Consider the following 12,628-nt stretch of genomic DNA (forward strand, 5'->3'; position numbering starts at 1 on the left):
ATGCTCAGACTATAATTCAAATGTACTATAAAACAATTGTATTTTCTATGCTTGTTATGCTACAGACATCCTATTTCTTTCTTGCCAGTTCATCCCTCTAGGCAATGCACTTGTTAATGCACACGGATCTCAGAATCGCCAGAAGCCTTTACCTGTTTTATTGATCCCCCCCACCCCTGGATTACTCCAACAACAGTAAAGCAGATTTTCCTAGCAAGGAAATCAATATGACTTTAGATGAAGGTTCCCAGAAAATGTTTAATAAATTATATATTAATGATTTGTTGTCTATTAATTATGAATTAATAAGCACAACATTTTTGGCATCTGATTTAGCATACTGCACTTCAGTGTCTGGACTCCACATCTGAAATGCTCTCAGATTCTCTCTATCAATGGTTTAATTGAGAAATCCTTTAGAAACATACTTTACTTTTTGTCTTTGGTACAAGCACAGTCTACGTTTCCGCAACACATGTATTGCTCACAGTATAATAGTGTCCAAGCATTCAGCACACTGTGGTCTCAAGAGGAAATTCAAAAGGTCAGCAAGAAAAGCAGAGATAAATTGAGTAATATATACAAAGATGACAGGTCAATGAATTAACCCTTAAAATTCCTAGTATTAACTACACTGCTGAATAGTTGAAAGAATGGTTAATATCAACTTGCACAGGCACATGTTTAAAATGCCAGAAGAGACCAGGATATTTTTTGGAGTGTGAGGTTCCCACATGAGCACAGGCTAATGCTTTGGCTGGCACTGAGCGCAAAGGAAGCAATCACCTTTGGCCATTTTTGTTCCTGTTCTGCCACTGCCAGTTGTACATGGCCTTGGTCAAGCACTATGCCCTCGACCAGCTCTGGAAAAATGGCACAGCTGAGAAACACTGTTTATAAACTAGTCTGTGAAGTGATTTGAATTGGATCTTACACATCTTAGATACAATCAAACCATTAGGTCCTATCTAGAATAACGCCTGCCAGAGGTAGTTTGTAACTCTGCCCTTCCAAATTAGACTTTAGAAACTGGTCTGTCTCCTAGGAGCCTAGACTTTATTATCAAAACAGAGTGTTACACGCTTACTATGGATTCATTCATGACTGTTCTGGTGTTAAGATGCTGTCAAAGACGCACTGCCTGTACTGTCACTACTGTGCAGTAAACTGCACGAGAGAACCATTTCTTTTATCTTTTGGAGCTTATGCATACCAGTTTATAGACCATACAAAATGCAGACAGCTACAAACCAAACTCAACATAACTTTAACCGAGCATATGTAAATTACAAGTGGAAGTTTCTAGATCAACTTTAATTCTGTTTAATTAAAGTTGCAAAGTAGCTGAGTGAAGTTCTGGTTAACGGGATAGGCTACTTCTCAAAAAAAACAATAGAAAACATCTATTAGTCTAATTTTTTTACACTCACACATGCATGTACCTTACCAAGGAAGAGTGGGTAAACTAATTTGATTCATTTTCAAATTACACCTTGCATGCTCGTATGCAACAGCATTAATTGACATTGGTAAAGCATTCATAAGATGAAAATTACTGTGTCAGGACTAAGAATCAACTGTACTCTAACAACCTGTTGTGCAGTTCACTCGGTATGCATGATCTACGGTTAGTGACATAATTTTGTTGGAAGTGGATCACTTTGAAACTCACAGATATAAATGAAGGAATCTTAATCTATTGGTAATAAAGAAAGCATTCCCTGTAGTTTCAATCCTGCAGATTCCTAGGCAGTTAGTAAGTTAGGAAAAACCTAAAGTGCCCTTCATCAGTACTGGGTGGAGGAGAGAATTCTGCTGCAGCATGATTGATAGAAGTGTTTTCAGACAAAAGCATTCTCAGTAATACTATTGCACCACTAGGGAATAAAAACCAGGCATAATATTTCAAAAACAAGTAAACTATATATAAACACTGATGATAACTATGGTAACCACAGTGTAGCAAATCAGGATTTAGTCCTTAACATACGCAGTATGAAGCTGCATATTCTGAATCAGTAACTTGAATTTCATTTCAATTATGCTTTAAATTTGTTGTTTAAATGATTGCAATGTATAAAGAACTCCATGAAGAAAGTTATTAGCTACATAGACAGTACTGTAATGACAAACTCCTGTTTTTCCACAGATGAAGGACTAATCATCATGTAAGGAAGAACTGTACCACATCTGTATGAAGGGTAGCCAGCTTTGACACACTGGCCACTTGATTTACAAAATAAAAGCTTTTGGTTTAGAAGATACATGCCTATCCTCAAGGACACCAAGAAGACACTGCAGTTTCTCTGAGAATTAAAGTGTGAAAACCATGAGATTAAATTGGTTTTCAACCTGGATATTATTTCTGACCCCATGTTACCTGGAGCTGAGCTTTAGCAGTAAAGTCAAGATAATCTCAACTCTTGATGAAAAAGGTTTACTAGTGCATTCTTTTGGGCTTTATACAAATCTTCCAGTCACCCTTCCACACTAAGATGCTACTGTCACAAAGGTTTACACAAATTGAAGTGTGGAGTTCTATCACATTTAGGAAATGCCTCTCTTCCCTCCGCCCCCCCCAGCCCGCGCCCCGTAGAAATATAAACCAGCACTTACTCTCCTTGCAGTAAATGATTGTGAGATTCACTGTCAGCTATAAACATATGATAGAATCACAAACGTACAACAGAAATGTGCTATCCTGTGCTGAAGTCCGAAGAGATTTCAAACCAGGAATCTGCACACTGGCTGAAGGAAGGGACTCCTGCATGCATTGTGAAGACTCCAGGTCTCATCTTAGATAGGTACCCAGGTTTTCTCCTTTCTGTGGATGCTGCAGCCCCCTGGCATCTACAGCTGATACTCACTTTACACACTGCTACTGAGGAAAAATGCAGCTTGTCAGCTGTGCTCTTCTTAATTGCTCCAGCAGATTCACAACAGTGATCTTTAGTTACCTGTCAGATGTTCCTGTTCAAAGTCCTCTTAGCTAAGTCTGATGTCAATATTAAGATTAGTTTGTTAAGTCACTTTAACTTTTCCACAGGAAAAAATATTTGAGACATCAAACCTGGTAGGGTCTCCAACAGAAGAAAAATAGAAGTCCTACCTCTACTACTGCTTTGGCATCCAGTCTAAAGTTGAAATCTCCAAAGACAAAATACGAGACTTTCTCAAATCGCTGATCTATAATTCTGGAAAACAAAACAAAACAAACCAAACCTGTCATTGAGCTTTACGTGTATGTCAGGATGCACAAACACACATATCTTATCGTCTAAGCACAATCTCTGAAATAATTACTGGAATGAACAAACCCACCAGTTTATACTGGACCAATTTGTTAGCCATGGTTTTGGGCTGATTTCCTTTGCTTAGGCAATTCTATCTCCAGCCCCAGTAACATCATGCATTTGATTTCCCCTGTCTGGCAATTTGGAGGAAAGCAAGTTTGCAGCAGTTAGTACAAATAATGCAGAAGTGGCATCACAGAAATCTTGAGACATCACGGAGTACTCCACACCTCTGAAAGTTTAAGTATATGCTTTGGGCTGGGCATATAAGAATCAGGAACCCCAAATTAGTGGCGAGTTCAAAATACATCTACCTTTGAGTTCACTCATCTGTAAGATCATGATCGTAATGTTTACCAGTGATTGTTAGTACTCTAAGAACTGCATGAAAAGTGGCATGTTAGGGCTAAACATTAATATCACAATGATAGTGACTGATCTATGAGGTTTTTCCTGGATCAGTTATAGTTCTTAGAAGGACATATCTCCTTTTTGTTCAAAGCAGATTTTTACTGAGGCTGTAGCTAACACCTAAAAGTTGATCTTTCCAGATGTGGAGTAAAGGTAGACTTTTTTCTCAAGCCTTTGCTCAGTACTAAACAGGGAGATAAGGCATTACTGTTCATCTTTCAGATCTTGTATTATTAAAAATTGTTATTCTATTATTAGCTTATCTATTATTAACAGCTACTGGCTGGTACCCCTGACAATGTACAATTTTATATGCTTCCAGAGATCTTGGCATTTGGAAATCCACTGATTCACGCTTACTTCAAACCAGGAATCAATACAATTAATTTCCTGTCAGTAGCCGAGGAAGATACAAAATACTTCAAATGTGACAGCTACAGCTACAAAGAATATATGCAGACAAAACGCATAAAAAACTGCAATGTTATACTAGGTGTACAGTATATAAGAAATAAGGAACAAATGCAATACACTGTGTACTTTCTGGGAATATATAAATACATAAGCGTTATGATGCCAGAAACCCCAACGGAGCCAGAGGGAAGGACCCATATAGATAGGTAAAGAATTACCAAGTAATGCACAGCAAGTAAGCTTCCTGGAACAATACTGCCCAGCAAGGAGGCATTTGTTTCAAATGGCTTTAAAAGTTTTCATACATTACTGCCATCTTGACTTTTCAAAGCTATAAAGAGATACAACATAGGATTTACAGTGAGATACTGCTTCTCCTCTTAAAAAAACCCTCACATTTTTAGTCAACAGTAATCTATTACATAAGGAATACTATTCTATTGAAAAATGAATGTGCATTGGACCTAAGGTAGTGATCATTTGAAGCAAAATCTCTTGCAAAGACTTATCTTTTTCTGGTATGAAAATCTCCAAATCCTCCATTCAGCTGACAAATTATTGCAGGTACTGTTAATAAATACTATCTACTGTCAGCTCCCAGCAAGCACTGAGAAAAAGCTGTCACTCTTGACCTGTACATAACATTAGTTTGATTAGTGCTCTCGTGGCACATTAAAGAAAAATGAGAACTTAAAAGTTAAACCATTTACATTACCACAATTTGCTAACACTATAATTGCAAAATCTGATATGCAACTTAAACATAAGAAAAACTGATTTTGCTTCGCCAACTTTCCTGATTCATATCTTAGTCCTGGCTTTTCTCATTGCCATTTACTGCTGACAAAGAAATGACAGATATTGCAGGAATGACATCAAGGTCTAGAGAAGGCCTCTTAAAATGATTTGATATTATGAGAATGATGCCTGTGATTGTATTATGCAAAGACGTATTTGCCAAATAAACAGACTATTCCAAAAATAGCCAGTTAAAATGTCTCCTAACATAACTGAACAAAACAGCTGATCGGTCTGCTTCTGATCAATTAATTAAAATGCAGTCATTTCATAGTCTTGCACATTATCCAATTGAAACACGATTTGCATACAAATCAATGCTGCTTTAAAATTGGTAATTTTAACCAGTTTCTCCCCTTGTAGTTTGTCTTGTTGGACATTTTAGAAAGAGTGTCTCATGCCAGACCAAAGGAAAATAGTCCAAATGTTACTTTTCAAGAATGATGCTTTAAGTGGCTTCTGACGTATTGCTTTTTCACAGGTGGTGAAATTTAGGTGTACAGTAAAATTACCAACAGTGGTATAGGAAGGGATATACACATTTATGTCCTTATTAAATGATCTGGGCTACCTAACAATAAAATACACTTTAAATGACTCAACTTAATACATGTATGTAACCTACTGTCCTTGCCATTGAAACTTATCATTAGTTCAGGAGTTTCTTAGAATTATTTCTGCAATTTGGTACTCTGATAGCTCTATTTTGAAATACTTACTGGTGCCTACAATTGCACTGCATCAGCTGCACAAGAACTAATCTTCTTGATTGTGCTTTTAGAATCAGACTCCAGGTTAGCAAAGGAGATGGCAATAAAGAAGAGTACAGCAATATTTCCTCCCCCAGGAACATGCAGAAAAGGCACTGGGGGGACTTAGATGGAACTCGAATACTGCAAAACACAGTGAGTCTTGCCAGCACCAAGGACACACAGTGAAGGTGTTGGAACGGGAGTAATAGCTCAACAAAAGTGTTCCATTCCCCTTGTTTCCGCGTTATAACCCACAAATATATACAGTTCATCATGTGTGCAAGTAAATGAATCTGAGTTATTTTACTTTGCCATTTGTTTCAACAACAATACCCTTCCTTTAACCATGAATCAAATAATCCCTTAAAAATGTTGCCATGAATCAGTCAACTGAGTGATAAATCTGAATCATATAAAAAGAAAGCAGCCAACCCATGTCACCAGCATTAATCTTGTGTTTTTAGTGGGAGGACCTAGTGCCGTTTCCTTTAAATTGTACTTGCTGACTACCAGATTATCTTGGAGGGCTTCAACATACTTTATGGCTCTATTCTTTCCCACACAACTTTTCTAAGTAGCCTGTGACAAAACAGGTGATTCAGGTAAAAATTTCATGACTGTAGAGAAGCTGCAAATATTTATTATTTCACTTCCACAACTCTATATGTAAGAGCAAACAAAAAATCATCAATGCCTTAACTAGCTATGCTGCTTGTTGTGACCTGTGCAGGGCTACGAAGAGATGATGAGCAATGAGGATGTATCCAATGCTTGAATGCGAATAAAATAGAAAACTTTTCGGAAGTTTACAGCCGTTCCTTTCCAGAAAGAAGTCTTCCCTTTGAAAAGGCTGGGAGAATGCATCCACTGTTCTCATCCTTTGTTCTTGCTCCAGAAGGTGTTGCTTATGAGAAAAGAGTTTATTTGCACTTAGAACATACCAAAGAAATACCTTCTACTTCTGTACATTTTGGAAATCAAAATAAAAAATTCAATATGGCAAACAAGGATCATTGGAAAAAATGCCACTTATAAATAGGTTTATTGATGACCTTGTTAAACTCTTAAAGCACACAAATATAAATGCCATAGATTATTTCTCATCTACTAGTTCCACAAACACAGGACTTTTAATTGCATGAGAAGTCCTTGATAATAGTATTAGAAGCTTCACACTTGGAAGACATTACCTTAATTACTTTGCCAATTTCAAACTAATTCTACATTTTTAATGGATGGCTCTACACTGAAAGTCTTCTGAACTGGTTGGGTTATCCTCTGATTTCTTTCCAAATTCTCCTGTACTTTGGGAAGAGGCAGACTGCAGACAGTTTTTGAAATAGAGTTGAACGGCTTTTTAGACATGACAGCATTGTAAAAGAAGGAAACGCTCAAGCTCAAGCTATTGTAACTTTCAAGTAGTTTACAGCCAAAGTTAGTCACATGCTTATATGTTTTGATGAGTCAGATCCATGGTTCACACTTTTATTTAAGGAGTAAACTTCACTGGTAAGGGTGCTAACTAATGTTAAATTACTGTAGTGATTTTTTTGCTACAAAATAAATATGTTTAATTCTTATTTTGGTCTAACAACTGCAGATGGCCTCACACAGGGTATCAGCAACTGCTTTACAACCCCAGAACGAAGTTGCTGTGTCTGCACTGGAAATGTACTTGCTCTGCTGTGTTGGGAAGACTTCCAGCAAAACGACCTCCATTCAACAGTGTTTTTTAGCATGGCAGTCCCCTATACATTTTCCTGAAGACCTGTGACAAAAACTGTTATTCTGGGTGCATGAGGAGAATTATGAGAAACCTCTGAAACCCTCTGAGCTATGATGCTGAATAGCTTTAGTTTGAGCTAGATCAGCCTGCCTGTGACAGAAGCATTACCCGGCTCAGAGAGGGGCCGGCTGGACCTGTGCAGTAGGCAAACCTAAAAAGAAGTCAAATGAATGCCACAGGAGAAGTGAAAAATGCTCAGGGTTTGGTCTTGAAGCCTAGGGTATGTCAAATCACTTTGACGTAAAGACAGACTGCTCAATCTGGGTGGCAGTGACAGCTAAATGGATTGTGAAGGATAAGATTTTTTCAAAACCGCTTAGGAGATCTGGATGCCATATTCCTACCAAGCCTAGAACAAGAAAGAGGCAGAAGTTCTTCTTCTCGATACTACTGGAAATCTGGGTCTAGCTATTAATTTTAGTCTCTACACAGAACACCAAAAGGAATTGCTTAGTGCAATCTTAAAACGAATGGTTCTGTGTTATTGGAATCACTGAATTTTTTTGTAATTTACATTAAAATAAAGTCCTCATTATAGTAATTATAATTAAAGTTACTTCATGAAATGCACCGTTTTGTAAAAAATGTATGGTGTACCGTATATATGTTCAAAGCACTGAAATTCAGCCAGAAAGTAATAGGGCAATCAGAAACATGACCAACTTTCCCTTGCTTTCTTACTTGTCCTCCCATACTGTTGCAAGAAAGGAGAAGACAAGGAAGCGGCTAAATATCAGCAATTTGGTCATGGAAGAGAGCAGCTGAACATGATTCAGTGTGACAAGAGGCACTGTGATTTCGCTAAACCATTTCTCAGGGTACTTTGTAAGGAGGATCAGCAGCATTATTCCTTTAACAGCCATGTCTAATGCAATAGCCAGATGGGTTTTGTCCCAGACCAAGGTATCAGCATCAGGTCAGAAGGTAACATTCTGTTTACACGATTATTTCCTAAAGCACTTATCTTCTCCTCGGTGTGAAAGTTGACTTTTCTGTTTGTAAGGAGACCTAAAGAATTGAGGGAATGGGAAAAATTAGCTACACTGAGCTGGAGCTGAATGGCATTAAGTGGGAGGTCTGAGAAAGGCTGCTGCGGCGCTCAGCAGGACACCTTATTAGCCGCGTCATCGCAGTTCATTCAGGCAAGCCATACCAGTGTCACCAGCATTCCCACACAAAGACAAAGTTCTTCACACAGTCTATAAACATGCCTCCCTGGCCAATTCATCCTAACTTGACACTGCTGAAAAGAGGGGCTTGAGGGCTTTTTTTTGTTTTGTTTTGTTTTTTAAACACAACAATAACATAACAAAACAAAACAAAAAACTTGCAGCTCTGCCAAGCAGGCTGAATGGAAGAGAAGGAGGGACACTGTCACGTTTCTTGGGAAGAAACAATCCAAGGGTCAAGCCATATTTTATTCAGTGAGCAAATTTTTGTAATAACTCAATGTGTTTAAGCTACATACTAGCTAGTATGAGCACTTCCGTATTTCTTGTACAACTTCTGGGGCAAGATATTGTCCTTCCACAATCTTATTTTTGCACATGATCCATGCAGAGGAATTAAAGGTACAAAAGCTGCTTTTATGGAGAACATGTGACTACCTATATAAAATGCCCTTTCCTAAGTGAAGGAACACAAAAATCACAACTACATGCTGAGAAGAGAGGACAGCACAGTGTCGGTGCGGCAATAATTTCTTAGGTTAAACTGCTAATCTTGTTTCTTCTGGACCCAAGCAGAGCTTTGAGCCACAGGTTCTGTTTTGATGTGAATCTAGCAAAAGTAATGCTGGCTTACGTCTCTGCGTGGGTGGTAAAACCCTTTCACCTCTCAGCCATCAGTGAAGCATTCAGGGAACAGCTCGGAGCTCGAGCCGGCAGGGCAGGTTGCACCCTTACTGCCTGCAGCATGGGAGCCTGGACCCCCTGCCCAAGTTCAATGTCTAGAAAGGGGACAAACACCCCCCAAAAAGCAGAAAGTGACTTGACCATCCCGTCGGTGGGAGCCAAGAGCTAGTATGGAGGTAGCAGGTGACCTATGGATAAGAAGGTTATACACACCTTCTTCTCCATGTATCTATAAATGCCAGAGGTAAATAACAACTCCTGCAGTGACTTCTGGTGGAAAGTAAAGGAACAACGAGTGAAACCTGTCTTCTGCTGCGTCAAGGAACTGAAGATCGAGAGAATGGAAATGTTAAACTTTTGCTTATACAAAAATAGACAGACAAGTGCTGTGTGGCCTTTCAAGATTCCTGCCGTTCCTATCCTCATTACTTTTTGCTTTATAAGTTTCAGTCAAAAGTGCACCTCAAGAACTGATCCATGGGGGAATCCACCTCCAGCAGAGGTTTTAGAGAAAGCTTTGAAACAGAACCCTGTAATCTCTTTAGCGCGTTGCCTCTCTTCTGCAGCACAGTTGGCACTGAGCTTGCACCATTTTGCTTTCTCAGATACACATTTAGAGACAAATTCCAGAAAATTCCCCATTAATTCTGAGTAAAAGTTACCTGGTGGCTGGCTAAGTGTGCCTTAAAAGATGTGATGTAAATGCCTTCATTGGCATGCCTAAGGTGTTGTAGTACTGTCATTAAAAAGATAAAGTTTATCATATTTTTGTGCCTTGTTCTTTCTGATATAATAGCTAAAACCTATTAATAACACCAAAACATCTCAAAAGGTCAAGCAGCATACAGCAAGATGAAGGGAATTGTCAAGAAGCTTAGGCAATCACCTTAGCACTCAAGACATCTGCCAGGGCTATTTAACTAATATGTGATGCTCACTTTTAATTTCAATATAGTGCCATTTGGGCAAAAATGTTGTATTTTTTAATTAATTACAATGTCAGCAGCTATTAAGATTAAAAGAAAGACCACATCAATAATAAATACTTAATCCAAAGAAAGGATTACAAGAAGAGCAATAAAAATCAATTTTTAGAGCTGGAAAATTGTGACTTTTTCCTCACTTGACTGGTATTCTCATTATATTGACAAAACCATGATCTTACCTGACACTGACATTCGCCTAATGAAATAGCAGCCATGTATAATGATGTAAGGACTTGTCAATTTTGCTACAGGGAAATACAATGCTATGGCTCTGGTGTTATGTTACAAAGGTATTTTCGTGCTCTTCATCTGATGTAAGAGAAAATGACAAGAAGAAACCAGAGAAATGGCACATCTTTTTGAATCTTCCTTTACCCCGTCATGGAAGATTAAAGTTCTTCCACGTAACTTCTGGAACTCCTCAATGTTGGTAACACGTGGCCATAAGCAGGCAGCAGATAACTGCCCTATTTCAACTTGCATGAAGACTGGGATGTTGCCATTCTTGCTTACTGTTCTGCAGGGCTTGGATGTGGGGGAGCAAAGCAAAAATCCTGGGTTCATGGTGTTAAAAGCGCAAATAGCAAACCAGAAAATAACCAGGATACAAGGCAATGGGATACTGATCTTAACCCATTAAGGCTGGGAAAAGTATTTTTTGTGACAAATCTAGAAAGATTCAAAACAGAGGCACTCTATGTCCTAAACAGTTCATCAATGTGAAAAGTGGTAGAATGATTAAGAGATCTTGCCAGACTTGTATCTCACCAGACTTGCACCAAACGCCCTTCCCAGGCTGACCTCCTGAGGATGGCCACATGGGCAAAGGGGACAGTGGAAGGTGACAGGACACTGGCCACGTCTCGGTGAGCTGCTAGTGACATCGGCTTGCTGGAGGAAACAGCTAGGTTCAAAGGGAAGGGACTGCAAATTAAAAATAGAACCAACCACTTCTGGAAAAGGGCAATGCAAATTATTAGAAATACAGAAAGACTTCACTCGCAAAGGATTAAAAAAATGCTTGATGTTAAGAAAGCTAACCAGCAACATATTTTACATACTTAATTGTTAGCTTGGGCATTTATCCCTTTGAAAATCGCAGTACAGTGGACTACTGAGCTACGAGAGGAAACAAATGAGGGGTGGCATGACAGAATCATTTGAAGTGTTAAAGAGAAGGGAAAACCCCCTCTCTTTCAAAAGAGCACACCGATTAAAAAAATTAGAGTCAACATTCGGTTTGAACAAAGAAAATTCTGGTGGATATCCAGATAGCACGACTATTCTCCTTGTTGGAGTGAGAAATGGAATCATCTTAGCTGCATCTTAAACCTTACACCAGCTGAAGAAAGATAAAGAAGCTTTCACAAAAGGTGAGGCAGTTCCAACTATTTACCTGTCTAGAAGAATATCTGCCAAGTCTGTCTGCAACTACTTCAGCACTTGTACAGAGAAGTAGCTAAAAATGCTGTAACTTGCATCTGGTTATTTACCTGTTAGGGTGAATATGCATCTTTCCAGGACACACAATACAAGACTCAGAGACAACAACCTTCTTACACAGTGATCCTACCTTCCTATGCGAGTAAAAATGTTGAAAGATGGTTATTCGCTTAGTGCCCACAGGCTCAAATGGAAGCAGAATGGGGCTCTTCCAACCATTTCTCCATTTTATAGCTATTAGCTCATAGCATCATCTTACAGTGAGCATTGTAAATAAAATAACAATAGCCATTTATTTTCATTTCTCTGCAAATAAATAAAAACTGGATCAACAGCCCATATAGATTCTTCTTAATTGAATCATAGCTATCCTGGAAGATTATATGGCTATACGATAGAACATTTCAAAAGACACAAACCACAATGAATGCTGATGTGAGTGTCACCTTTAGCTAGACACTAATGACTGCTCTTTACCTAGCTCTAGACTATCTACAGGACAAATTACAGTAAAAAGAGAAATATAACTCAATGAGAATGTGACACACTCTGCACATTCTCATATAACGCTGTTTTTCAGAGCAAACTCAAGCAGGCAACAAGTTATTTGCTGCCGTTTCACTTTTAAGAGGCATTCTCCCTTTTCTTCAATTGCCTGTGTTTAATTACACAAATTCTACTGGGAGTGGTATTTTTTTACAATACATCCGATCTAGCCTGTAGTTACATCAGTTATATTCTACTAGAAAGACATGGTAGCCAACTGAGGCAGCTCCAGGAGAAGCTATTACTGGAAAACAGGTAAAAAGGAGTAAAGCCCTTATGACAGATGAGGTGGAGGCTCAAGAGTGTCACTAAAAGTGGTCCCAGCTCACAAGCAGGCTTGGCAATC

The 12,628-nt window shown here is 38.6% G+C and overlaps 1 protein-coding gene across 2 annotated transcripts in view; it reads right to left on the reverse strand.

The window, feature by feature from the left end:
- INPP5A (inositol polyphosphate-5-phosphatase A) overlaps positions 1–12,628 on the reverse strand; it is a 257,164-nt gene that overhangs the window by 75,672 nt on the left and 168,864 nt on the right. For both annotated transcript variants that reach the window (XM_055800651.1, XM_027784683.2), the window contains exon 9: positions 3,110–3,194. In XM_055800651.1, coding sequence (XP_055656626.1) covers positions 3,110–3,194 — 85 coding nt within the window. The remainder of the gene's footprint in view (positions 1–3,109; positions 3,195–12,628) is intronic.

This window comes from Falco peregrinus, chromosome 1 (assembly GCF_023634155.1).
Source record: "Falco peregrinus isolate bFalPer1 chromosome 1, bFalPer1.pri, whole genome shotgun sequence".
NCBI lineage: Eukaryota > Metazoa > Chordata > Aves > Falconiformes > Falconidae > Falco > Falco peregrinus.